The sequence below is a fragment of the Lemur catta genome, chromosome 14 (genome assembly GCF_020740605.2).
Source record: "Lemur catta isolate mLemCat1 chromosome 14, mLemCat1.pri, whole genome shotgun sequence".
Taxonomy (NCBI): domain Eukaryota; kingdom Metazoa; phylum Chordata; class Mammalia; order Primates; family Lemuridae; genus Lemur; species Lemur catta.
This window is the reverse complement of record NC_059141.1, coordinates 4,095,458-4,122,811: the sequence shown is the minus strand read 5'-3', so window position 1 is coordinate 4,122,811 and position 27,354 is coordinate 4,095,458. Positions and strand designations below refer to the sequence as shown.

At 43.5% G+C, this 27,354-nt stretch overlaps 1 protein-coding gene across 4 annotated transcripts in view; it reads left to right on the top strand.

Moving 5' to 3' along the window:
* The window catches only part of DOCK1 (dedicator of cytokinesis 1), a 469,449-nt gene that overhangs the window by 290,974 nt on the left and 151,121 nt on the right, over positions 1 to 27,354 (top strand). For all 4 annotated transcript variants that reach the window (XM_045569235.1, XM_045569236.1, XM_045569237.1 and 1 more), the window contains 2 exons: positions 4,811 to 4,912; positions 10,662 to 10,756. In XM_045569235.1, the coding sequence (XP_045425191.1) occupies positions 4,811 to 4,912; positions 10,662 to 10,756 (197 nt within the window). The remainder of the gene's footprint in view (positions 1 to 4,810; positions 4,913 to 10,661; positions 10,757 to 27,354) is intronic.

Genomic DNA, 27,354 nt, shown 5'->3' with positions numbered 1-27,354 from the left:
GACTCATGCCAGACTCTCCTCTGCCTTGCGGGCAACTCCTTTGTTAGAGAATTAGCATGTGTTCCTCTGCCCTGGAGTGAGGGGGAGACCCCTTGGCTGGACACACTGGATGTGGGCATATAGGGCATAAGGTCACATTTCAAAGCCATCAGTGCTCTTGTTTTTTACTTCACATGCAGCCTGGCTTTCTGCATACCTGGTACCTCCTCAGTTCTACCTTTATTCTATTCTACCTGTGCTCAGTTCTACCTCTCCATCTTTCCTTCTACCTATCCTCAGTTCTGCCTATCCTCAGTTCTATCCATCTTCTTTTCTACCTATGCTCAGCTCTACCTGTCCTCCATCCTGCCTGTCCTCCATCCTACCTGTCCTTCATTCTGCTTGTCCTCCATCCTGCCTGTCCTCCAATCTGTCTGTTCTCCCTCCTACCTGTCCTCCATCCTGCCTGTCTTTCATTCTGCTTGTCCTCCCTCCTACCTGTCCTCCAATCTGCCTGTCCTCCCTCCTACCTGTCCTCCCTCCTACCTGCCCTCCAATCTGCCTGTCCTCTATCCTACCTGTCCTCCATCCTGTCTGTTCTTCATTCTGCCTGTCAACCTGCTTGGGCACTGGCGGCCCAAACAGATTTAAAACGGGGCGCTGAGGTACTTCTAGGAGGGCTCCTGGGGTGGAGGGATGAGCTCAGTCTGCGCTTAAGTAGTAGTGCAAGGCAGTAGCCGCATCCACACCAACAGGGGGAGCCCTGCAAGAGAGATTCCTGAGGATGAGAAACTGGGAAATGCAGGATCAGGGCAGGGAGAGTTGGTCCCTCCTGCCAGATGAGATCTTTTTCCTTCAGGATCACCTTTTAAAATATTAACATATTTTCGTTTTATAAAAATAATCTGGGCTCATTTTCCCTCCCCTAATGACTATTTGGTGTTTTTTTTCTCTCTAGTCATTTTTTTGTTTGTTTCTTTTTTCTATGCTATATGTTCTCTGTATTACTAAAATGTATATATAATTATCTCCCTTTTTGTTCTTCAAATATTTTCTCATGTTATTAAAATGTTTCATGTGTTCATGGTTAATGTTTAATGATTAATGGTTGCACACAATGGTATGGGTGCTTGACTTAGCTAATAAAAATACAGGACACCTAGTTCAACTTGGCAAATAACAAATAATTTTTTCTAGTATATGTATGTCCCAGGCAGTATTTCTAATGCAGTATTTATGACATATTTATTTTTCCTTGTTTACCTGAGATTCAGATGGAATTGGCCATCCTGTATTTTATCTTATAACCCCACAAAATATCATGTTATTTACAGTTTCTTGCTATTGAATATTTAGATATTTTCAGTGATGTAATGGACATCTTTGGATATGAAATTTCCTACCTTGCTTTACTTCCTTAGGTGGATTGTTAGAAGTAGAATTACCCAGGAGATGAGTATTTTTTCACAAGGCTTTTCAAACCTATCACCAAATCACTGTTTGAAAAGGTTATAGCAATTCATGCTCCCACCAACAGCGTGGAAGAGTCCTCATTCCTTGCACCCTTGCTAACATTATCACACTTAAATACTTTGGTGTTTTGGCACCAAATAATGATATATATCATTTCCATCTTTGATTACTAATGAGGTTCACATTTTTCGTTTATTAGGCATTCAGTGTCCTGGTTTTTAAATTTTCTGCAAGTATTTCCTGATTTCTGGGCCCCTATTTTGCATTGCTTTGAAGTTATAAGGAATATGTTTTATTTTATTTACTTATTTTTACTCAGCTACTGGCTCTAGAGCCCAGTCTGCAGGCCCAAGTTCCAGGACAAATTCTGCACAATGGCCACCAGCCTACCTGCCAAGCTACCATTGTTTAAAAAAGCTTTATATGACTCTTAAATGCATTTAAAATAAATCAATTAAAGAAAAGAATAGTAATTTTGTTCTGAGCTTACAGAATAAAAGTTTTGTTTCTCACAGTTCTCTTCTATTTTTGTTCCTAATATATGACTAGTTTCATAAATACCTGCATTATTCACCTTATAAACCCACAAGTATGCTGTGTAGGGTTCCACTGTGTTCATGTGAACAATAAAGCTTCATGGTGTCTGCAATACTTCCCCCATAAAAATACTCATTCCCCAAGAACGGGAATCCGTTCCCAAAGGACAGACGCAAGGGGAGACATTCTGTGAATTTAACTTGCATATTACCCCTTTTCTCATGGAGTCCATGCTTCAACTTAGTAACAAGCTGGAGTAGCCAGACTTGCTTTCTCTAAGCAGGGAAAGACTGAACAGTACAGATTGCTTCTGGAACGCTGCCTTAGGCCTAGTAAAAAGGGCACCCAAAATACCTGGCAGCACTGCCTCGAACTCATGGTGAGGGACTGTCCTTCTGGCTTCTGGGGCCTGCTGTAATGAGTCCCCATCGTTGTAAAGCAGGGGCCATTTTCTTGCCTCATCTGTGAGATTCTCATCTAGAGAGGAGACTTCCCCACTGGGCATTTGCATGTTCCCAGGACTTGCTTTAAGAAAATTGCTGTGTCCTCTTCAGGTTTTCATTGCCTGTGTCACGTCAGCTCTCCCATTCTTTGGCTTGCATGAATTTTTCAGCATCGCATGGCAATCTGTGCCTGAATTGAGTAGGTCCACGTCCGGTGTCTGTCCTGAGTCTGAGCACACTGGTTTTTCTCATTAATGTTACTCTGCTCTCGGCATTTCGAGACCCCTCACGGGTCTTGCTTTTCTTCCTACTCTCAACTTGGTGTTTTAAGTCAAGCACATCGGTCTGTTGCTTCTGATGATAAATAGCTGCCTTTGTGGTATCAGTCATTTTAGTGTGCTTAACTGTTTAGATCTGCAGAAAATTAATGTGAGCACCTACTAGGTGCACCGAGGCCAGTTCAGGCCTCTTCTTGAACTGAGAAACTCCACATTTAGCAGGAAAGTGTTAGGGTCACAGTGGTGGCATCAGGGCTGATTGTGGGACATAGTGCTGCGGAAGTCCTTCTTCTTCTTCATTCTTTTCTGACCTTCCCTGATGACTTCAGGAGTGGGGGAAGTGACTCTCTACCTCGTATTGTTCAGCAGCGGTGACTTCAGGGTTTCTTAGAGAAAGAATTAAAATGTGCATCTGGATAAGAGGAAAAGAAATTAGGTCAGCCACCAAGTACCTGCCTTGTAGCCCGAGAGTGCTGGTTCTACACCCAGCTTTGCATTTACTCCTTCAGAGCCTCAGTTTCACTCCTTATCAAGTGGCACAAGAAGAGAATCTACTGCGTGATGGAATGAGGCCGTGTTTCTAATGGCCCCAGTGTAGTGCTTGGGCTACACGTGATATTATTAAGATGATTATCCAAAGGATGCCATGTCATTGTCATAAGGAGTAGACAAGATTCAAAGGCGGCTTCTCTTGAGTTCAATGGGATGCCAAATATTTATGTATTTCAAAAGTTCATAATCATAGACATTTTGCCATTTTACTCATCATTCCTCCAATAGAAAAAAAGCATTATTTAGCTCTTTCCCTGAACATCAACTTGGAATCTAAATCTCAGCAATTATCATGATTCACAAATAATTTACATTTCTGGGCAAATGGAAGATACCATATCATCATTATTGTATTTGTTCAATTTGCGTAATGCATCCTTTGAGGACACATTTGGAGGCATACATGTATTCTATAGATATAAAATGGATTGGAAAAAATACTGGGCTTTAACATTTCACTTTAAAGCTCATATTCCAAATTAATATAAAAGACACTTAGGCATTCAAATACATTGCTGGTAAAAGTAAAGTTAGTAAAAGAATGTGATTTGGGAGCTCATTTAATACGGGAAAAATACGGACATATCTCAAAGTATGTCTCATCCTATAATCTTACCAGACTTGTCCTGGTTTAATGGGAGAAAATGTACGTCCTATGTTTCTTAAAATGTCGTTAACTCGGAGGAAAATGTTCAAAAGCAAGGAAGGCTTTACAGTGTTATTAGCCACAAACCCTAGAAGTGAGAAACTGCAGTTAATGGCAGCAAGGTTGCTTAGCCCCCACCCCACCCACCTAAGCAAATGCCCTTCAAGGCACAAAGGACATGTGCACACATACAGGCTACCTCAATTTGCTAACTGATTTGGCCCCCTTACCTTCTCTGTTCTTGGTTTTGTTTGTTGCTTTTTTTATTCCTCCTTTTTTTCCTTTCCCCCCAGTGCTGTCTGGTGTGAGAAATTCCCATCTCTCCCACTTGACATTCTGATGAGCCGGCATTCCTCCCCTACTTCTTCTTGAGGAGAAGAATTGGACCATAACTCATTGTGGAGTTGCTGGTGATTGCCTCCAAATCGGCCAAAGGGGGATACAGGCCGATTTTGAAAAATAAAAGGCTTCTCTTTGCCATGGCCCAAGAGGAGTTGCTGCACACACGTTTTGCCTGATAATAAGGGCAGCAAAGTTTCCAAGACAGCAGAGAACATAAGTGCCTGTGATTTCCATCCTGTTTTTAATTTTTGCATATTTAATGCAAAAATATTTAAAGCTTGTTTTTCCAATCTGGACAGCCCTGTTACAGGAAGCACTTAATGCACTTAGGGAGAGCAAAATAGAAAGCCTCCCACCCAAAAACATCCCGAGGGTAGAAATGGCTATTATCTTAGGCTGGTCAGCCTGGGGCAGAGGGCCACAGAGCTCAGGGCACTCTTCCAGCCTTGCCCCATTGCTAATCCCTGGAGGTTTTAAACCCCAAACTCTGGGTTGACATCACCTTTTCCCATGAGCATTGTTCTTTCCCCATCTAATTCTACCTTTTGATTCATTTACAGGGAAACTTTGTGGCTTGCATGACAGCTATTTTGCGACAAATGGAAGATTATCATTATGCCCACTTGATCAAGACTTTTGGGAAAATGAGGACTGATGTGGTGGTGAGTGTCCCTTTCACTCTGTTCACATAACAATGTTTTAGACAAAATGATGGTGCCAATATTTCTATTTTAAATAGGATTTTGCATGTGAACTTGCCTCTGATTGATTTCAGAAGCCTTGTTTCTAATAAGACAAGAGTCTAACTTGCAGACTTGTTTCTTGTGCTAAACTGGAGAATGACTCAGGGTCTGAGCCCAAAGAAATCTCCTGTTTTTTCTGGTCACAGCTTCCTTTCCTGTGCTTTGGGATAATTGGAAATTTGGAGATGTTATCTATGGAGAGTCTACTGTTAACTACTCATTCAGTGGTTGACTTTTCAATAGCAGGAGCCAGAGAGACTTTTCAGCTTTTCAGAATTTCTCCAAATAATTCCCTAGTCATGCTCAGTACAGCTATGATACACCTTAATCAAGAAAAGTATAAAAGAGGGGAATTTATTGCTTAGGATCTACCTCCCTGATGACCTAAAATTACATTGCCATATGGCAGATCTCCTCTGCAAAGTTGCAACCAAACTTGTTGGCAAAGCTCCTGATTACATGTTGACTTGAACTCCTAGATTCCATTTCTAAGGACCCATAAGTTCCTGTAGAATACCCACAGACTTCTATAGAATACAGCAAACTCCACTAGCATTTCTAGGACAAGGTTTGCTGAGCTTGATGTCTGTTTTATTAAGACATGGGAAGAAGAAAATGATTTTTATGATTTTTTCCAAGGGATTATTTCTAATACAAAATTTTCTTATTGTTGCCAATATATATATGTGTGTATATATATGTATACACACACACACATACATATGTATGTATGTGTATATATACATATATATGTGTATAGTCATAGGTTAGCCTGTGTAGTATGTTACTGTACTCAATAAGGTAGGCAATTGTAACCCAATGGCTATGAAATCACTAGACAACAAGAATTTTTCAGCTCCATTATAATCTTATGGGACCACAAAAGTATGTGTGTTCTGTTCTTAACCGAAACATTGTTATGTAGTACATGATTATATTTTAAAATTTATAAGGAGAACAAAAATGTATCTAAACTTTAAAATCATAGCAATTTCCCTTAAATAAAAGTCAAGGAACAAGAATGTGTATATGTTTATATGTCTGTGTGTTTTGGTTTTCTCTGAATATTAATAAGTAGTTTCTAATAGGAATATACTCAAATATATAATATATCATATTTATATGCTATGTTTTTTTTAAATCATGGCATAGTGAAATGAGATTTTATATGTGTAACATTTAAGGCCAAAATTAAACCTTAAGTGTATCCCTAAGCCCTGTTTTGGTTAGTGGAAAGAATAGTTGTAGCTTGAAACTATGTGAACAGTATCACACATAACATTCCAGGCTGAGTAATAAGGTTTTCAGAATGAGAACAATTACCCATCCTGAAAAGTCAGGACTCCAATTAATACTTTGCTCTATGTCATAATAGTCACATGATCAAAATCCACACAACTGTTAAAAATGTTTAATCTGAACTTTTAAGTGGTGTGGTTGAAAGGGAAGCTTCAGCGTATATATTGTGAAAAGTGTACAAAATGATGTTTAAAAATTATTGCCATTTGCTGAAATCTATGTGTGTGCCCTCCCTCTTTGCTCAGAGCAGGAGATACAATATTTACTACATGTTGTGGTCCTAATTTCCCAGGGGATTTTTTTCCCATAGACACAGCAGTTCTGAAAATCAATTATTTGCATACAATTTGACTTCCGTTATAAATGGCGTTTGTGATTTGAATGTCACACATTTGTACTGGGAGGATTGTAAACCTTTTTACTGTTGTTAATCTGTGCAAACCTTTGTAAAATGTGTTCCTGTCCATTAACTATACATAGACAGTGTTTGACTATTTTTCTACTCTGACAACTATCAAAAATAAAAGATCATTTTTGTGTGAGATAATTGGAAGTTAATTAGTACTTCAATATGAAAATAGCCTTAGCTATTTTCTTGTGACTACTTCCTTCTAGCGAGTGCCACTTCAAGTTCTCAAATTTAGCCCCTTTTTGTTGGGTGAGTCATTTCCATACAAGATAGCAGTTATTAGGAACACCTGAGTATAGAGCGTGGGCGGAAAGACTGGTCTGGAAAAGAAAAGCAATGGACGTATTCAACTCAAACTCTCTCACGATCGAGACAATCCCCTTCTGGAGTTGAGCCACAAAGAGTCTTCAGAATCTTCCGCAATGGAGATGCTGGTGCTGGCTCCCATGGGTCCGAGTCCAGTATCAGGAAGAGAAGAGAGAACACTTGCTCAGAGCCTCTGTAGTAACTGCACGGGAGGACTCTGGCCCTTCTAGGGGAGCATGTTGTCTTGCCACTTGTCACTGAGTGGCTCCGGACACGCAGCCCCAGTGTTTCTCTACACTCTCACACAGAGCACTCTGCGACCAGATGTGTGGGGGTTTCTCCCACAGGGATCAATTTTCTGACGTGAGGGAGTGTCCTACAGTTCATTTCCGTTCTGACACTCTGCGCCTGAAGTGATAGTCATATCCCGCAAGGTAAAGGGCTCATCTGGCCTTACTCAGATTTTGTCAGTATGACATGTATTCTTTCCCCTATTTAACACACAGAAAAGCTGAAAGAGTAGTCCAGGGAAACCACTATTCCTAGCACTGAGTTTGTCAGTTGTGAGCACGAGCGCGTATTTGCTTCCTTTGCATACCCTGAATATCTCTGTCTGTGCAGCCAAGTCTGTGTAGACACGGTGATGCTCCTGCCTGACGTGCTCCAGCAAACATCTCTCAGGAAGAAAGACATCCCCCAATGCTCTTATTGCTCACCAGGGTCATAACAACTGTCCCTCATCTTAGTTATATTCAGATTTCTCCATTTTCCCCAAACTTTTATGCCTTTTATTAGGGGCATCATCAAATCAGATTCACTCATTGCATTTGGTTGTTATGTCTCTTTAATCTCTTTCTAGAATGAGTCCATCACCATCACATTGTTGTCTTCTTCTTCTTCTTCTTTTCATGGCATTGTTTTTTTATTTTTTTGAAGAGACAAAGCCAATAGCTTTTAGACTATCTCCCATCCTGGACTTTCTGAGTGCTGCCGTGTAACCTTTCGAGTGGTTCCTCCCTTCCCCTGAATGTCTGCAGACCAGAAGCTTGGTCTAAAGGTCAAGCTCAACTTTTTGGCAAGAGTGTTTCAGTGTTGGTGTTGAAAGCCTCCTATTGTGTCACCTCTGGAGACGGGGAATGTCCTTCTGACTCACTGCTGATGATGCTGAGTGTGGCCGCTTGGTTAAAAGGTGGTACCTGCCGATGTCTCCATTGTAAAGATATGCACCCTTGCCCCAACACACACAACTTTGCAGTTATCAAGTAATCTTTGGGTGAAACTTTGGCATCAACAAAAAGTTGGCAAATATCCTATTCCCTGACAATCCTTCAGCAGATGGGTTGGAAATGTGTTGGTGGTCCTGCTCTGTAACTGTTCTTTCTTTGGCATAGTAGAGTGGTAGTTGCCTAATTCTGAAAGTCAGATGCTTTGTCTGTGGTCTAAGAGCAGTGAAAAGCTGTTGTGGATGTGGGTTCAGTGCAAGGTTGGGGAAGTACTGATGCCTTGACCAGATTGTAGTTTGAAAGATCATTCTGTGTGAAGTGCGTGGACAAAGAGGGACAGGATGGATGTAGGTGGACAGTCTGGGACTCCCCTGTGGCAGCCCCACTGCAAAAGGATGAGTGTTTATTCACATGGGCAGAGCTGGGGATGGGAAGAAGCAGATAGGGTTTGACAAGAAGATTTTGCCTCTGAAAGACAGGGGTGGCTATTGTTAGAGTTGCTCACTTGTTATCTAGGGCACTGTGTGAATAGTCAAACTAAAAAATGTAACAGGAATAGATCGGCATTGAATGATGAAATTTTCACAAAATATCCTCTGTGGCTTGGAGACCCCAATGTAACAGTCTGTGAACCCCCATCGGCCACCCTAGGCAAATGCAGTGGTGAGGGGCCACTGCGTGGCTAGTGAATCACACAGACTGGCCAGCCTTGCAAAACCTCACCCCCCACTATAGTGCAGCATTTTGTGTGATCAGCAAAGTACCAAAATTTAACAGCTGAGACATACTAATGAAGTAAGGGACTGCGTCTCCTCGAAAAGAACAGGCCTTGGGAAAATATGCTTCTCTTCCAGAATTATAAAACCTAAACTCTGTAGCTCAATTATTAGCCTTTGGGACGCAATCACAAGAAAGCTGGTGATTTCATGCGAGTAGAGATGTGACTAAATTACAGTACTCAGGCTGCAAACATGCAACCTGGCCATTAGAAAGGGCAACTGTTGTCAAAGTGGGGAAGGTACATAGTGTAATATGAATTCCAATAGTTAAACTGGGAGAAGCAGCCATTGGCTATGTCGAGGGCACCACAATGTTCCCACTCCGGGGGGCTGGAGGACACAGCACCTGTGTGCAGAGTTCAGGGGAGATGCGGACCAACTTTTCCCTCTTGACTTTGCCCAGGTCCCTAAACTCTCCTGGACTGGAGGCCTCCGTTGTTTAATCACAATCACTGGCTGTGTTTTTATGCATGGTGGGGACACACCAAACCCCTCGCACCGCCCACGTGACTTGCCAGAACCCGGCGTTGTTATTAAGGTGGCAGAGAAAGTATCTTAACTTTGAATATCAGCTCGTTGTTGTCTTCAAAGTTAACTTGCGCCTCGTTGCAGGAGGTACTTGTTTAGGAATTTGTCCTGGGAATTGCTTTCTTGGCTACTTAAATTCCATTCACCACCTTGGCCTTCACAGCCATTGCACCTAATTATGATTCAGTAGATTAAATAAATGAAAAATATCCACTCATTTGGCAATCTCTGACCATGGCCTCATTTTTCTAAAGCAATTCTCTGTTGCCCCTCCCCTTCCCACCCCAGGTCTTGAGCGAGCCTGCAGCTGCCAGGGATGTGTGCTTTTCAGGATAACCACTTGTTTTGCTCAGGTTAGCCCAGGGAAAGTGTCAAACTCTCAAAAATAGGAAATTCGCCTAATTCCAACAGACATACAGGGGGGCTCTAGGAACTGGGCACCGCTTTCTGATGTCAGGAGCATTCTGAGTGTGGAAGGAGGGTTGGGCAGCTGGGCATCCCTGAACCCTGCTCCTTATAAGTTGAAGTTTGAAGTACAGAGAACTATCTGGGACACCGGAGACCTAACTGAGACATTGAAGAGTTGGGCGACGCAGCTACACACTTGAATGGCTTACGGCATGCTGAATATGCGCAGATGGGCAGGAGTTCCTCTTTGAGCCTTTTATTTGTAAATTCCATAAGAAAAAGCAAAAGATAATAGTATCCCGTATTCAACCTGAGGTGGCCTGTTCATGATGAAAAATAGATTTAGAGTAAACATAAGAAAAAGCTATAACCTGCATGCCATGTTTGTAAAAATCATGTTTTCCTATAAGCAGAAAGGGTTTGAATGCGTATTTATAACCTTTGGGGATTTTTTCTTTTTAACTTTTGAAGAGATATGCCAAGGGACTAGTTCAGAGTATATCCTTGAAAAAGCTGTCTCAGATGGGAGGTCCTCAGATAAACAGAAAGACAGCACTAACACACAGCTCCCGTGAAATACATCTCCATTACTTTTCAGAATGTTTTCATTCAGCTTTAAAAAGTGCGGTCTTTTATAATCCAGTCATTTATGGGGGGGGATGTGGTTTTCACCTTTTCCTTGATGGGTTGCTTCAGTGTTTTGCGTTTTCTTTCAGGATTTCCTAATGGAAACATTCATCATGTTTAAGAACCTCATTGGGAAGAACGTCTACCCTTTCGACTGGGTGATAATGAACATGATGCAGAACAAGTAAGTGCGGGGGCAGCTCTCCCCTCTTATGAGGTACCTAATTTGTGTCTGGGGGGAACAGCGGTGTTGCCTGGATACCAAGGTGGCTTTCCTACAAAATACCATGCCCCCTTTTATGATTTAAAGAGTTATTTTGAGAAACGGACCCCAAGTTTGTGGTGACTTCTTTATGCCAACATGGGGCTCTGACACTGAGAATTAGGCTCTGTTCCCTGCTGAAAAGCAGCCTGAGCCTGCGTCTCTGCCCAGCGTCGTGGACAGAGAAGTACCATGTGCCATCAGTTTGCCATGTCACGTTAACCATGTGTTTTTATCAGCCGATGCCATTCTCCACTCTATGCTAGGCTTTGGATAGGTATTTGCATTTCACATATTTCAGATTTTAAAAAAAAATAATGAGCATTTCTTCCTACTTGATTAATATGAAGCTTGTACCTTGTTTATTATCTCCCTCTGAGAGCCATTGGTTCATTTTCTAGCACACTGGTTTTATCGTTTTTCTAAGTACCAACAATGACCATGGAGTTCTCAATCACATGGGATTTTTTTTTAAAAAGAACTTTCTGTTAATCTCTTTTTTTTCTTTCTTACTGCAATTTTATGGGGATAATTACAGATTCATATGTAGTTGTAAGAAATAATACAGAGAGATCTTGTGTACAATTTATCCAGTTCCCCTCGATGATAATGTTTTGTAAAACTATAGTATTATATCACAATTCACTGATCTCATCCATATTGTCCCAGTGTTGCTTGTGCTCATTAGTCGTGTGCAGTTCTGTCACATGTGTATGTTCTGGACTCCACCACCAATCTACTGACCGTTCTCATCGCCACTGATGTTATTCTTGTTCCCCATTTATAACCCCATTTATCTCTTTCCTCCACCACCCCTAATTCCTTGAAACTGCTCATTTGTCCTTCATTCCTAAAAGTTTTTAATTTCAAAAATGTTAGATGCACACCTGTAATCCTAGCACTCTGGGAGGCCCAGGCGGGTGGATCGTTTGAGCTCAGGAGTTCGAGAGCAGCCTGAACAAAAGTGAGACCCTGTCTCTACTGAAAAAATAGAAAGAAATTATATGGACAACTAAAAACATATAGAAAAAATTAGCCAGGCATGGTGGCGCATGTCTGTAGTCCCAACTACTCGGGAGGCTGAGGCAGGAGGATTCCTTGAGCCCAAGAGTTTGAGGTTGCTGTGAGCTAGGCTGATGCCACAGCACTCTAGCCTGGGTAACAGAGTGAGATTCTGTCTCAAAAAAAAAAAAAAAAAAAAAAATGTTAGATGAATGCAATCACATAGTATATAACTTTTTGGGGTTGGTTTTTTTACTCTGCTTAATCCCCTGGAGGTCCATTGAGGTTGCTGGTGTGTGGATGGTTTGTTCCTTTTTATTACTGGAGAGTGTCCCATGGTGTGGACGTACCACGGTGTGATTAGCCATTTTCCTGTTGAAGGACATCTGGGCTAGTCCCAGTTTGGGGCTATTATGAGTAAAGCTGCCACAAACATTTATGTATTCATTTTTTGGCAAACACAAGTCATCATTTCTGTGGCATAAATGCCTTCCTGGACAAGTGCTGGGTCGTATGGTAATTGCACATTTAATTTCATAAGCAACTGTCAACTATGGCTGTACCATTTTACATTCCCATCAGCAGTGTGAGAATGATTCAGTTTGTCCACATCCAGACTTTGGTGGTGTCACTATTTTTCATTTTAGCCATTACGGTAGATTACGGTAGGTACGCAGTGTATCTCCTTGTGGTATTAATTTGAATTTTCTATCGTGGCTTTGCTTCTTTTTAACGCCTTTTGTCCACCCCATGGACAAATCCATGGCAGCAGCAACCTTTCCCTTGGCCTCTGCTGGGCATTGCTACTGTCTGTGATAGCAGGGACGAATTGGCCTTGTGTACACAGGCTCCTAAGGGAGCAAGCACGAGGGAGTGTTGCCCACCTTGAGCCAGGTGTTGCTGTGGCTGGAGTCTCCTTCCACACATCAAAGACAACATGTGAGAAGACAAAGTGAAGCCCAGAAGACCTGGTCACTGCTGTGGACACAGCGGTGACCCAGGCACAGAGCAGCGTCCAGGCCTCTGCTTCCTGCCTTTCCACCTGTGGTGAGGCTCTAGATTATTCATGTGGCTCTCTCTTGACATCTGAGTCCTCACCTAGAAAATGGGGGACTTATAAATAACGCTAGTATTCTCTTCCTTTTTTTTCTGTTAGGATTAACTTTTCTGATTGACAATTTAGAATTACTCTGAACAGCTGCAGTGTGGTGTTTTTAGTGGACCTATTTTGCACATAACAAAAACAAGCAAACAAATCAACAACAGTAACAAAATCCCCACTGTCCTGGAACCTTAAGTCTCATTATTAATCATTGACCAGGACTGACAGGTGCAACTGCAGCAGGCTCTTGGGTGCAGCGTGGGCAGGCAATTGGTGTGGACTCAGTTCACTGCCTCTTGAGCCCACGTGTGGACCTGACCCTCTCTGGGTCTCCCAGCAGAGGGGCTATACCCTGGTGCTCAGGCTGTGCATCTTTGGGTGGGTGCCGCTCCAACAAAGGTCAAGTGTGATCAGCTTCCTGAAGTTGTTATTTTACGGTGCCCCTACTCCCAGGGTCCCCACCAAAGTGAACTGTCACCCTGTCAAGGAGGACACAGTCAAACTCTAATTATTTATTTTAATGACTTTTTATGATGATTGAGAGCCAGTTGTCAGTGTCAACATCATGTTTGCATCATTCTCTCATCTTACTACTCTATCACCTGCTTCCTACCAGCAACCCTGAACTATCTGAGGGCTTCCCTAGAGCTGTATGTGATGCAAAGCCATGGGATCATTCAATGTGTGGTCTGTGGCTCAAACCCTGGAGCTCTGTGGCTCAGGAGCTCGGTGGAGCTCTGTGGAGCTCTGTGCTTTTCTTCTCTGGAGACTGTCCCCAGCTTCTCCAGGGACATTGTGTTGTTTCTGTGGTGAGGAGGTAGCTTGACCCATGTTCCCTGGATTGTGCAGACCCGAGGCAACTTTCTCCCACCACACCCCTGCATCCCTACTCACAAGAGCACCTCCACAGGACACAGCCACCTGACAGAGACACAGGCACTGCAGAACAGGTTGGTGCAGTGGCATCTTGGACCAAAGACTTTGCATCTTAGGGACAGAGAGAAGAGTCTTTTGTTTGGGGGGAAAGGAAACTCTATTGCAGGGGGAGCCACAGCGTGCTCTAAGCGGTTGAAACAGTGAGACTTCCGAGGATAAAGTCTTGTGTAGGTGATAAAAGTATAGAACAATGAAGTCCATCCTGTTCTCTTGTTAGTTGTGCACAGAGACTGCAGCCCTAAAAGACATCTTGATGTCTGAGTGTGAAGTCCCTGCAGTTTATTTATGTTTTACATAAAGTGTTACACAGAACTGTCTGATCAAGAATTCTAGTACTCTGAAGCCAAGTCGTTCAGCAGACAGTGCTTTCTCCTTTGGAGCTTCCTACGGATAAGTGATGTGTGCATGCATACATGCATGTGTTAACGTGTGTGCACACCTGCATGTGTGTGCATGTGTGTGGGTGTGTTGGTTCCAAGTGAAGGCACTTTTATTTGTAGGGATTCTGACTCTTGGAAGCTCAAACAAATGCCCATTCCTATTACAGTTGACACATTCCTCACGCATAAGTTCCCAAGCCAACAGCAGTGGGGTAAGCCCTGGAGGAGGCATTTTAGACACTGATTGAAGTATGGGCACTGATGACTATAATTTTTATTCCCATGTCCTACTGCCCCCAAATGCTGCCCCTTCCGTTAAATAAATAGCATTGATTTTTCAAAGCTGAATCGGGCAGGTGTTTGAAGAAGGTTATTACCTCCATGTGGCCAAATACCTAAAACGATCTGGAGACAGCTGGTTGGGCAACTCTTCAGTATTCTTTGACATCTTTGCTTCAATGCCAGCTTCAAAATGAAGAGTTTCATTTAATGCACCCATTCTTTGTGACGTGTTGCATGCTTGCACTCTGGAGCTAAGGGTGAGCTGACACTGGGCTTTCCATGTGCCAGGCACTGCTCTGCAGATATCATATGCAGTCAGGTCCTATCACCCTCAGCAACTCCTGGGCACAGCTGCTGTTTGTATGCCCACTTTACACATGGGGAAATGGAGGCATAGAGGTATGGTAACTTGCCAAAAGACACACTGCCAAGCAGTGGCAGGTAGGGCCAGTATTGAAATCTAGACCGTCCACCCCAGAGCCCACCCTTAAACCACGTTGCTACCCATCCTCTTCATCTTAAGATGCCTCCTCTTTCCTGAAGACAGTGTTTGGGTTTTTTTTATTATTATTATTCTAGTGTCCTTAAAGCATAACTTTTCCATAAGGTTTACTACTTATATGAGTGAATTTTGAGCATGGAAGTCAAGACATTACTACTTATCTTTCTTCCCTGTTACAAGTGTATGTGCTGTTAAAGAGGAGACCATTCATTAATGTGCTTCACACAAGTCCCGCTGAGCCCTTACGGAAGAACATCTCACTAGTATTGTAATAAAGTACTTTCCCTATGGAGAGTACATACATACCGTACAACATTGTTTCTATGTCATTATCTATCTGCCTCTTTCTTAGTAGTTTAGTATTTCATGTGTGGTTGAACTTCCCTGCTTCCCCACCTGCTGCCATGCATCAGAGACTTCCTCTCCTCGACAGGATGCACAGTGATTCCCAAAAGCTTTTGTATTTAAGTTTTAATGTCACAGCTGGACATGTAGTTTTACCACCATGGCTTAGAAATTGACAAAATCAGCCTCTGTGGTCTCTTAAATATTTGTGTGCTTGTTCATCTTTGTCTCTGTGAACATACTGCTCCTCAATACGTGGGGCTTATAAAATGTAATTAAAGACAGCATCCATTAGTTTTGCTGCAACAACTTATAAATCAAGAATCAGAGTTATCAGATTTCATGAATATCCCAAAAGACAGTAGTCGCTTGGTTGTTATGTTCAAGATAGGAACCGACTGGCGATGGCCTGACATTATAGCTCTGTTCTAAGATGTGATCGTGCCAGATGGCAAGATGACATTTAAGATAAGCACAGCTCAGAAATAGTAGAAGTGTGCTTGTGTTGACATCCAGAAGTGCTTTATAATCTTCCCAGAGGGGAGCAACTGCTAAGTTTCCATCGAAGCTCTCAGGTTGTGTTGGGAGCACAGAGATTTCCCTGTCAACACCTGTGTGCTGGTGCCCATCCTGGGACACGTATTAGCTAACTTCTTCAATTAATTCTTTGTGTGTGTACAGCATAGAATAATGGCAACGTTATGCTGTGGCTACCATAGTTCTCTTTGGTTGTTAATGGGAACGTGACCACTTGGTTGAATTTGCATGTCTCCTCTTAGGCTTTGAATCTACCTAGTAGGATGCTCGTGTTTGTACACTAATAATTCCCTACTAGAATTTTAAGCAATAGGAGTGACCAGGTAGGAAATGGGTCTGTCAGGTTGACTGAATCCCTTTTTCACCACGAAGAAAACATGTGTTATTAACTGCCTTAATTTCACTTGAGAAAGGCATTTCTACAACATGTAGTGGGTGAGAACAAGGGCAGTCCTGAGTATAATTTTTCAGACTTTTAGGATTAGACGTTCATATTGATGGCATGTAACAAAACCTTATCCACATCTGTCAACTATTCAGACTTGCAACAGAATTTTTAACAATTCAACCACCTCAGTTCAAATTCTCCCTAAGACTTCCCGCATGCTGTGCCCTCCTCTCTCGGGATAAAAAATAAATGAAACCAGCATTTTCACTCCCTTGGAGGTAGCATGGTTTGCAACTGTGATGATCAATTGTTTTCCATTGTTCCTCTTCGTCGGCGTAGATTTTGTGTCTTGGATTTCCTGTCCTCTCCCAGCTTGGGTGGGGGTCCTAACAAGTGATTATATCCGTGATCTGTGGTTTATATCCTACACACTTTCACAGAGGATGTTGTGGTATGTTTTGCAAGTAAGGATTCATAGACCATGACTATAAAATAAAACATGTACAATTGTAGAAAAAATGGGAAGCTTTCTGGAAACCAAAATCTGGAAGCCAAAAGACTCAAAGCTGACTAGAAGATAAGACCCCTGTAAAGGAAAATAAGACAAGAGTGCCAGATTCTCACTGGATGGGGAAAAGGATTTGCCATTTATCCGGGGAGACTGGCGGTTTATGGTGTTGATCTTTATATGGGAGACATTGAGCAAGAGAATATCACAGGGAGGGAATCAGTTGAGAACTCAAAATTCTGCCTGCAGAAAATGGAAGAGGTTATTATTTCAGTTTTGGAATGCATAAGGTATTAACAGTCTGCATGTTGGCCGTAACAATGGTCAGTTGTAATTGGGTCTGTCCGGGAAACTAGGGTATCAGACATAGTGGATTTTGCTGAGCTGCTCAATGTCATCTTGTCTAGTCATCAACCATTTGGACATTAGAGACCACAGTCAAAAACTGTGATCTGGTTTTGCTGTATCTGCAATCCATTAGCCTTATATTTGTCCTTTCAAACTCTAAAGTTTCATCCCCACTTGGACTCTTGTGAGATCCTGTTGCTATTTATTTCATGTGTCTGCACGTTATTCTTTTTATTTTCTTTTTTTAATCATGGCCATATGGAGACCATACCAGAACAGTCCAGGATCGTGTTTGCCGTCTTCTAGGAAGAGAGCATCCCACTCTCTTGAGCACCTTTCATTACCACCTTGGCTCATTTCTGTGTGGCCTCTTCTCCCTGTCTCCCTTGCGATTCATCCATCTTTTGACCAGGAGGTGTTTTCCTCCATCCATTAATGTAGTTCATTCAGGTTTCACCAACCTAACATATATGACATGTATTGACACACTCGATCACATGCAGCTCCTTTCATGAGGACCATTTTTCATGCTTATTTTTGTAGCTGACAATTTCTCTCCTTTTAAATATAGTGCATTTCCCCACTCATAAGTAGTATCTATCAGATGTATCAGAGCCTAGGATGGCAAGCTCACTTATCTTTCTGCCAAGATTAATTTGGCGTATAGTCAGGATGGAAAAGGCCCTTAAGCCTTAGAAAGGAATTCCACCTTGGAGATGCCAGGTTTCCTAGGGATAGATCATGTCAGAGCTCAGAAAGCAAATTTGCAGGGTAGGCTATTTGCAGGTACCTTACTTACCATTTGGTTTCGTTGCCATGAAAGAATTTTAGTCCTTGGCAGCACTGCGCTGAGCGCTTAGATCAGAGAAAACGCACCGTTTGCCTTAGGATGGGAGAGAGAGAGGTGCGGATGCCCACGTGTTGGGGACCATGGCACCAGCAACAACCTGGGGATGGCTGAGTTGGGAGGACTATGTGTTTTCTTTCCTGCTTCACCTGCTTCCAAAGCATAACCTCTGGGGGCACAGCAGAAAAATCCCTGTGCAAGTTGAGAATGTGGTTATAAAACATTTGGGGCTCGAGAAACTCCTGGGTTATGACTTTTCAATGTCTTTTTTCCTTTTCCTGAAGCCTGGGGTTTTAGTTGATGCTGTTACTTTTCATTTAATTAATTTATTTTTTAAATGTATTCGTTTACTACTGAAGTTTTGCACATCCAATGACTTGACAATTTTAAGCACACCTAAGAATTATTTTTTCCTTTGAAACAGTATACAGCAGCTGTTGACACAAACACTGTCACAACATAGCTAGCTAAGGACCAAAAGAAAAATAAAATATATATATATATATATATATATATATGTATTGTTTTTCAGTGAAGAAATAGAAATTCAAAGTCAGTATAATGAAAACATTCTAGAATGAAAATTTCCCTAGAGCTCAGCATGCCTGGATTTTACCCCAGCTCATACATTTAATAATATTGCTCTTTGAACCTTAATTCTCTCCAAGGAAACTGGCCTACCCCAAGACGTTTCTCAGCTCAGAGACATCAGTTTGTGGGCATTGAGGCCTCAGGTCTGCTTCCTAGTTTGGGCCAACTTGGGGCTACACCCCTAGACTTTCTGGCAAGTCTCCAAGAGAAACACAAGAGACTTTTCTTTGGGCCTCTGTTGACCATCTTAATGCACCAGGATTTCAAGACAGAGATTGATTTGGATCCAGTAATGGGGCTTTGGACCCCACAGCAAGAACAGGACCCCATATGCACGGGACTTTGCTATGGTTGTCATTTCATTTTTGTCCCCAGAGGATGCTTTTAGAGGCAGCAAGGACAGTGGTGGCTCTCTTTCAGCAGCTTTTGGGCCTAGATGTGGTTGCAGATAGTGTATCAGAGCCTACTTCACCTTGCAGGGGAAACTACCATGTGACCAAACACTACCTGTTAGAGTTCTGTTACCCTTCAGGACGTTTCCATAAATTATTTAAAACACTTTCCATGATAGTCATCCTATGGCATGTGTGCTTTTGCTCTTTGCTTAATAACTAAACAAATAACTTCCAGCTTTTACCTGGTCGTTTATAACCAGCTTGTTGCATGTAGCCTACATATTTTATACAGTGTGGTTTTATTCAAATTGCCTCTTTAATTTGGAGATGAAAAGTCAAACTACTCTCAAAGGAACGGCAGGGATGAAGAGCTCTCCACGAGACTCTTATTTAGGGAAGCTTGCATCAGAAGGAAGTTTGAAAAGGGCAAAAACTGTTTAAGAATTCTCCGAGACAGCGCGCACCTTGTTGTGAGCGCCAGGCTGGTGCTGTGCCACCATCCTGCTGGCATTTCATGATGGAGGACGTACTTGGCATCACGAGGACTGATGCCAAGTGCCCTCTCTATGTGATGTGTGAAACATCTCTCGGCACAAAACAACATGAAGGAAATACATATTATTACGGTCGTCCTCCAGGTCCTCTTGTCCTAAGTGTTTACCCCTCATGCCACTGGGACTTGGAGGAAGCCTGTGCAGTGCGCGACCCTCTGGTGTGATGCTTTTGTGTTAAGTCTAGCATGGGAGGAGGAGGAAGCCAATTTAGCTGAGTGCTGGCTGGGTTGCCAGGCAATGTCTTAGGTATCTTTTCCGTGGCTGTCAACCAGAAGCGATTTTGCCCCGTAGGGGAAAATTGGCAATGACCGGACACATTTTTGTTGTCACAACTGGGGGCAAGAGAGCTACTGGCATGTAGGAGGAACATTATTAAACATCTTTCAGTGCAAAAGACAGCTCCCTGCCCAAGGAAGCATCCTATCCAAAATGTCACTAGCATCTCCATTTTATCATTGGAAAAAACTGTTTCAGAGATACTAAGTAATTAATAGAAATATATGTGATTCATTGCAATGATCCTCTTCTCTTTATTCCCCCATTTCTCAACCACCCTTCTGTGCTGGGTGAACTCAGCAAAACCAGCGCTCTTTGGAATAAATAATAACAGCCATGTGCTCAAGAGGCAGGACCGCCTTCACTTAGCAGGGTGGTGTCTGGGAATTGCAGGTGGTTTCCCCCGCACCTCCCCTGCCAGGTGCTCCAGGATCCTCGCAGCAGATCCTTGCAGGCCTGGTCCAAGGTCACTGAGTGATGGGTGGTGGCTGAAACCAAGATGGCACTGGAGTCACACTGACATGAATTTAGATGCCAGGGCTGCCCCGTAGTGCCTGGTGTATAGGACGTGTACGGAAAATATCAGCAAGCGTCTCTTCCCAGGGTGCCTGTGTTGCCAGCCTGGGCACCTCCTCACCTCTCCCAACAAGAGGCATCTTCAGCACAGAGATTGGTAGCTGGGGCCCTGGAGTCAGCTGGTCTGGTCAGATCCACCCTCCATCACCTGTTAGCTTTGTCGAGTTTGGTAGATTTACCCCGTGCTGCCGTTTCTTCACCATGAATTGGAGACTGAACCTTGGAGTGTCATGGGGAATGCATGAGGAAGTGCCTGTGGGTGGGACACCTGGAGCCTGACCGGCAGTGGCCATTCAACAAGCTGTGTCTGCAGCTATTTCCACTGTTATGAGGATAACAGTATGTTCTTGTACTTCCATATGTGAGAATTCGTGCTCCAGGTGGTGAATGGAAGCATAGACTTTGCCTTGGAGATTCCGAACACTTTGTAGACATATTGAGAAGTTATAAAGAAATATGATTCTTTGCTTTCATTAATTCACTTTTTTATGGGATATTTGTAAATATTCAAATTATGATTTTCCTTGATTTATAGGTAATTAAGTTAACTAATTTTGCTTACTGTTTTCCCAGAAGTAGCATTTGTGAATTGCTTTATGTGACACGGCTGAAACTCAGTAAAACACAGGGTCTGTGTAACTGTCTCTGTTCAGAAGCATCAATCACCAAAATTGTGATCCTGTCTTGTTTGGTGTTTAGAAGGTCAGAGCTACAGGCCTTGGGATCTAACACCCCTCATTTGCAGATGAGGTTCTGAGATTTGGGTGGGTTGAATGAGTGATTCGAGCCCCTGGTGTGTGAGCAGCGGGGAAGACCTGTTGCTCTTGGTCCGAGCCTGAGGCTGGGCATGTAGGATGTGCACAGCGATGCTCACTGCCCACACAGCTCCTGTGAGGCCCCTCTATGTAAGGAGAGCAAAGACTTTAGCACGTGGAGCCTTCGATGGATACCGGCCCCCGAGGTCACGATGGTGCTGACCAAGCTCAGTTTTGGTGACAGGAAGAGGAACTGTCTACAGAGCCTTCCCAGCCCGGAACCGTGGCGTCCACCTTCCTCCTCTCCTTGTCCCGCCCTCCGAGCCCACCACACACACAGTCCTGTGGCTGTGACTGAAGTGGCTAAAGCCAGCACCCTGGGAGCCTCCTCCAAGCTGCCCTCCTCTCTCTGGTGTGGCCTGGCTTCTTCCGGTCAAATGGATATGGTCACTTCAGCACCTGCCTCCTGCCCCCACAGGCTCCTTGGGAAAAAAGCTAAGCTGTGGCTTCGAAGCTTTTCTGAACAAAATCCCAAGTAAGAAGAACATGTTTGATCACAGCCTAGTGCACATCTCACCCCCAAGGAGAGGGAACTAAGTAAGAATCCTGTACTCTGTGCAGCCGTCTGACATTTTTATTCCATTATGTTCCATTCTATTCAATTCTGTTCCATTCTATCCCTTTTCACTTAAAGGAGAGGAAAACAAAATTCCCATTATATCTATGTCATTCATGCTCCACTGCATGAACCAAAATTGACACCATGCTATGTCGCTCAGAATTGAAGGCCCTGCCCGGTTGACTTCCCTCCTCCCTTCCTTCCCCGGGTGACTTCCCTCCTCCCTTCCTTCCTCTCAGGTTCCCTGTGTCCTCGCGTGCGTGTGGCACTTTCATTGTTTTTCATTGTAGCCATTCTCACAGGTGTGTCTTGGTGTGGAGTCCTGTGGTCTGTGCAGTCTTCAGCCTTTGCCAGTGCTGCTGCCATCTTCCTTTCCAGCGGGACTTTGGAGAAGGGGTGGCCGTCGTCCAAAGTGGTTTCTTGTACTTTTAATACCCCCCCCCAACAACACAGTGTTCCTGTTACTGCATGTTCTCATCACACTGGTTTGTTTTCCTTTATTTTAACCAATCTGGTGGTATGCAGTGGGATTATATTAAACTCAGTTTTCCTTGATATTTGATTAGGTTGAGCACCTTTTTATTTATTTATGGGAAATTATTATTATCATTATATTTTCTCTTCTGTTCAAGCCTCCTGTATATTTTTCTTCTGTGCTTACAGGAGTTTTATATATATGGAAAATATATACTTATATGATATAAATGATATGTAACTATTATATGTAATAAATATAAATATCCATAAAAATATTATACATATAAATACACACACACACAATCTGGAAAGAGCCTTGGGTCATGTATGTGTGCTGCAGTTATTTTCCCTACTCAGTGACTGCAATTTTTTCTCTCTTAATAGCGGTTTTTGTTAGTTGACATTTAGAATTTCCTTTGAAGACTTACAGAATGAAACTGAAAGCACTCACCTGCTGGTGACTGTCCAGGTAGCGAGACTTCACACTATTTCTATGTGGATGCCTCACGCAATGTAGTTTTTAAAATGCAATTATCTTAAAAACTAAACATGGACTCCCACCATTACTGTATCAAGCTCCTGCTTATTTTCTAGACATAAGATCGGAAATAAAACTGAATAATATATTATGTCCATCTCCAGCGGAGCCTGACAGTGATATACTTAGATTTTAAAATATCCTCATATGTAATATGCCTTCAGATCTATAAAGGAATGATGCTGTTTCATTATAATTTCTCCATAGAATCAAAGTGCTCAACAAGCAGTGTTTGTGTAACTGCCCAGCTGAAAGAAGAAATGTCAGTAGGAAATGTTGCTCATCACCAAATCAACTGATAGAATACATGAAAGACTTTTGTAGCAGTTCCTTTTCAGCAATAAAATGTAGTTACTCTTTTTAGATTTGGATCCACAAAGAGATAATTCCAGATGTAAATATACAATGAACAAGGAATACGTCTTATTCTCTGGAAGATCTATTAGCCAGGGCTAATATCTTAATTGAAACTTGTTCTCAATTTACCACCAAAACATAGGAGGGAGATCTCTGCATGTATTTGTAGGCTGGCATCGTAACTGCAGGTCTGTCAGCACCAGGGAGGCTGCTGTGCACTAGAACTTGCTGTTTCATGGTTAACCTTTCCAATAAGACTTCAGAGAAGGGTTTTTACTTAATACTGTACCTGTCAAATTCCCAGAGCTGCAAGTATATTGAAGATACAAATTATGTTGTAAAGTGAAATATTTTGTGTTATTCTGCAGTTTGGTTGATTTAGGAAGAAAATGAACTCTGACAGCTTGATCTTTTCAGTTCAGTGGATTCGAATGGTTCAAAACAAAAGCTCCACACACACAAAAAAGGCTCTTTGCTTATTGCTTTATCAGTGATGCTGCTGTGAGCTGTTCTTCACGCTCAAGACTCGGCTCCATGTCGTGGGTACATGGGATCCTAGGAAGAGAGAATCATGCTGAATGCTAATATTTGTAAATATTAATATTAACCACCCCCAGAAAGGGAAGGGGGTTTTCACCATCTGACCAGATGGTAGCTTTTAGCACCTGCCACTCTTCTCAGCATGCAATCTATTTTTCATGCAGAGAAAAGATCCCTTTTCCCAGTTTGTCTCTTTGCTGCTGGAGGGGCAGAGGCATGGCAGAGCCTCTTCTGGTCTGCAGTGAAGCCCGGCGGCCTCACCTTCTCTCCTTGTTCTTTGTGTTCAGGGGAGAAACACCAAGTGAAGTTTCTTGCAAGAGCTAGAAGATCCTAAGTTATCAAACTGAGTCCCACAACTGTGATACACTGGGGGGTGGCACGTTTGTTTTGAAAAGGTGGGCGAGTGTTTTGTAGGGCTGGGCTACCTTGACGCAGGCTGAACCTTAAATACCTCCCACTTTGGGGTTGCTTCAAGGAGCTTTCCAGCATCCATCCTTCACACCTTTGTTGTGACTTCTCCTTTCCCTTGGCTGAGGGGGGCCAGGCAGCCGCGCTGGCTCTGCTAGGTGGCAGCTTTGGCTTTGCCCCTGGAAATCCCCCATCCCCACCCTCCACAGGCCCTGCCAGCCTCAAGCTGACTCCTTGCTGCTGTCCCCAGTGTCCCTGGGAGTAAGGCGTCAGGAATCTGACTTGATTCTGCAGCCTGGATGTTATTGCTTGACTAAAGTAAGCAGCTATCTTGCTGCCTTCTGATGCTGCAGCATATTGTGCACAAGGTGTTTTTAATTAGCCATTAGCCTGTGGACGATTTGGAAATGGAACATAAGAAGCAAGCTGGTTAGTGGATGGATGGCTTTATTTTTGATATTACATCTAAGAATTAAACTGGATTTAGGGAGAATAGAGCGTCTCTCTTTTAGGTGGTACACTTGGAGGCAAGTGTGATTCGCATGTCATTTATGGGGGCATTTCTGAGCAGTGTTCCCATGGTTAGGTGTTCTCACACAGACCCTTAGCTCCCTGAGATGCAGTGTGCGATGACGTGGGACTCTAATACTGACAGAGATGGTAGAGAAAGGACATGTCCAGTTTAGGGTTGATATTCTGCCTAGAACGTGGATTTGGGGTGGCATTTCAGCTTAAAGAAACCATATGTACCTGTAGCGAGTGGAGACTTTGGGGTGAAGAAGTGACTGGAGGGAACCTGTGGAACAGAAAGAAGGCTGGTCTCACCGTCACATCAGGGTCAATGTTGACATGGAAGCTGCTGGAAACTTTAACACAGAGTAGGGCTGTTGCGGACTGCTGTCTTCAAGACACTGTGTGGCTGCTGTTCGAGCACCAAGAGCAGGAGACGGTGAACCCTGCGGGAAACCTGGACCAGCAGTGGCTATGTCTTAGGCTAAGGCGGTCACTGGGGAGAGGGAAACGATGAGAGATTTGGGGCATGTTTTGGAGGCAGGATCACATGGAACAGTGATAAACTGGATGCAAGGAGTGAAGAAAAATGAACAATCAAGGAAAAGTCTTAATATTTTTGGTTTGAGCCGAAAGTGATTGGTGGGACAGCTGATGAGATGGAGAAGCAGGCTGGGCGGAGGATTCCCCAGCTCTGTCTTGGCTGAATGCAGTGTTTCTCAACCTTTTCTTTTCCCCCATTATCACCCTCCTAAGGAGAAGGATTAAATTAAACTTAAATTTAATTAAGAAGAGAAATTAAATGCTAAGAAATAAGATTTTGTGGGATAGGGTGTGCTTTGGAGGGCCACAAGCAGTATAAATATCTAAAATGTCCTTTGCCTGCCCCTCAAGAACCAATTTTCTCCCTTTAGGGAAGACAGTGCCCCATCGTGCACTCATGGCCTGGTTAATGGTGAGGTGCCCAGGAGACAGCAGGTAGAGGAGTTTAGCAACTGGAAATTCAGCACTGGTGTGCAGAAGAAAGGTTAGGTTGGAAGATACAATTCTGGGTGGCATTAGCATTTCGATGATGACACTGAGGCCACCTGGGGAGGGATTGTGGCTGGGAGAGGAAGCAGACCCAGGCTGCTGCCCCAGGGCACACCAATATCTAGGGGTTGAGCGGCTAAAGGCAAGTCAACCAGAGACCAGGAGCAGTCGCCAACAATAGGAAAAAAATCAGGAGAGAGAAAACAGTCCTGAATTTCTAAGAGAGGGCATGGAGGTTAACAGAGAAGTGACCAGGGGATTTGGCCACATGGGGTCACTGCCATGACCAGACCAGAGCAGTCTCAGTCGAGTGGCCGAGGTGGAAGCCGACCTGCTGCCAGGCACGGAGGGAGCAGGATGTGATGACGTGGGTACCCTGACTCTGGGCACCCCGTCAGGTCATCCTGGTGCAAGGGGTCAGACAAGTAGTGTCTGTGGGGAGCTGGGATTCCAGGGGGGGTTTACGTATTTGTGTTGATTCGGGGCATGTTGGGAGTAATGCAGTGGAGAGAGAAAGGGAGGCTGGGTGAGGGTGGGACGATGGCGGTGGAGGTCTGTGCAGGTAGTGAGGTCCAGAGGGAAGAGGTGGCAGGGGAGGGCCTGGCCTGGACAGGAACCAGGACAATCTGTTGTAACAGGAGAAAAGACAGAGAGTAGGCACAGGTGTCAACAGGTGTGTAAATGTGGTGGTTGGCAGATGAGGGAAAACCCTGGGTGGTTTCTATTTTTTCACTAAGGTATGAAGCCAGGTTATTAGTAAGATGGGTGCAGGGAGCAGTGGCAGATGATGATCTGTCTATGTCTATGTGATGTCCATATTAATATTTCCCCTAAAATATTTTCCCTGCTAATGCGCACACGCGGTGCAAAGGCTGAGTTTGAGATCCCTGTGGCTTATGCTGCCTTATTACGTAATGCCCAGGAGAGGCCTCACAAGTAGAAAAGTCTAAAACGATCATATTGCTTTAAATAACTCATGCTAAATCATCCTCCTGTGAACATTTCTCAACAGATCTTGTCTTTTAAGCTTCAACAAACTCTATTAGCCATCAAAACCCTTGTCTCTCAAAATAGCCCTTGTCAAACCCCCTCCCACACACTTGGCGTCACGGCTGGCTGGCCACGGGGGAGGCTGGGGTGGGATGTTGGCTGTGTAGGTGGGGACCAGAGCCCACTGAAGAGGTGACTTGTCCAAGTCCCACGACCATGCTGAAGCTCCCTGCTGTGTGGGCTCGGTGGCTGTAGGTATCTCCTTCTCTGTTGAATGCAGCTTAGGGACCTTTCTTTTGGGGATTGGGGCGGCATTGAGGGTCCTTGTGCAGGTTCTGTGATGCTTGGCTCTCTCCATAAGCACCTGCCCTGTTGCAGGTGCTATTTCAGTTTAGAAATTCCTGGAAGGCTGTGGCTCCTGCTCTTCTCTTGCATCCTGTGCCTTTTGTCTCCCCCACCCTCCAGTTCCTAAGGACACTAAAGCAGGGATGTGATGTCCTGGACATTTCAAGTCCCCGCTGTGTTACACCCCAGGCAGGTGGCTGTCAATCCTTTTTCATTTTGCTTAGCTGTATAGAATACACACTTCTGTTCAGAGCTCCTTTATCAGGCCCAGGAAATCTCAAATGCAGTAAAAATTTTGAGAATCAAATTCTTCCTACGCTATCCGAATGACTCTTTGATCTCCACGAGGCCATTCCTTCTCCAGTTGTTCTCCTGCAGAA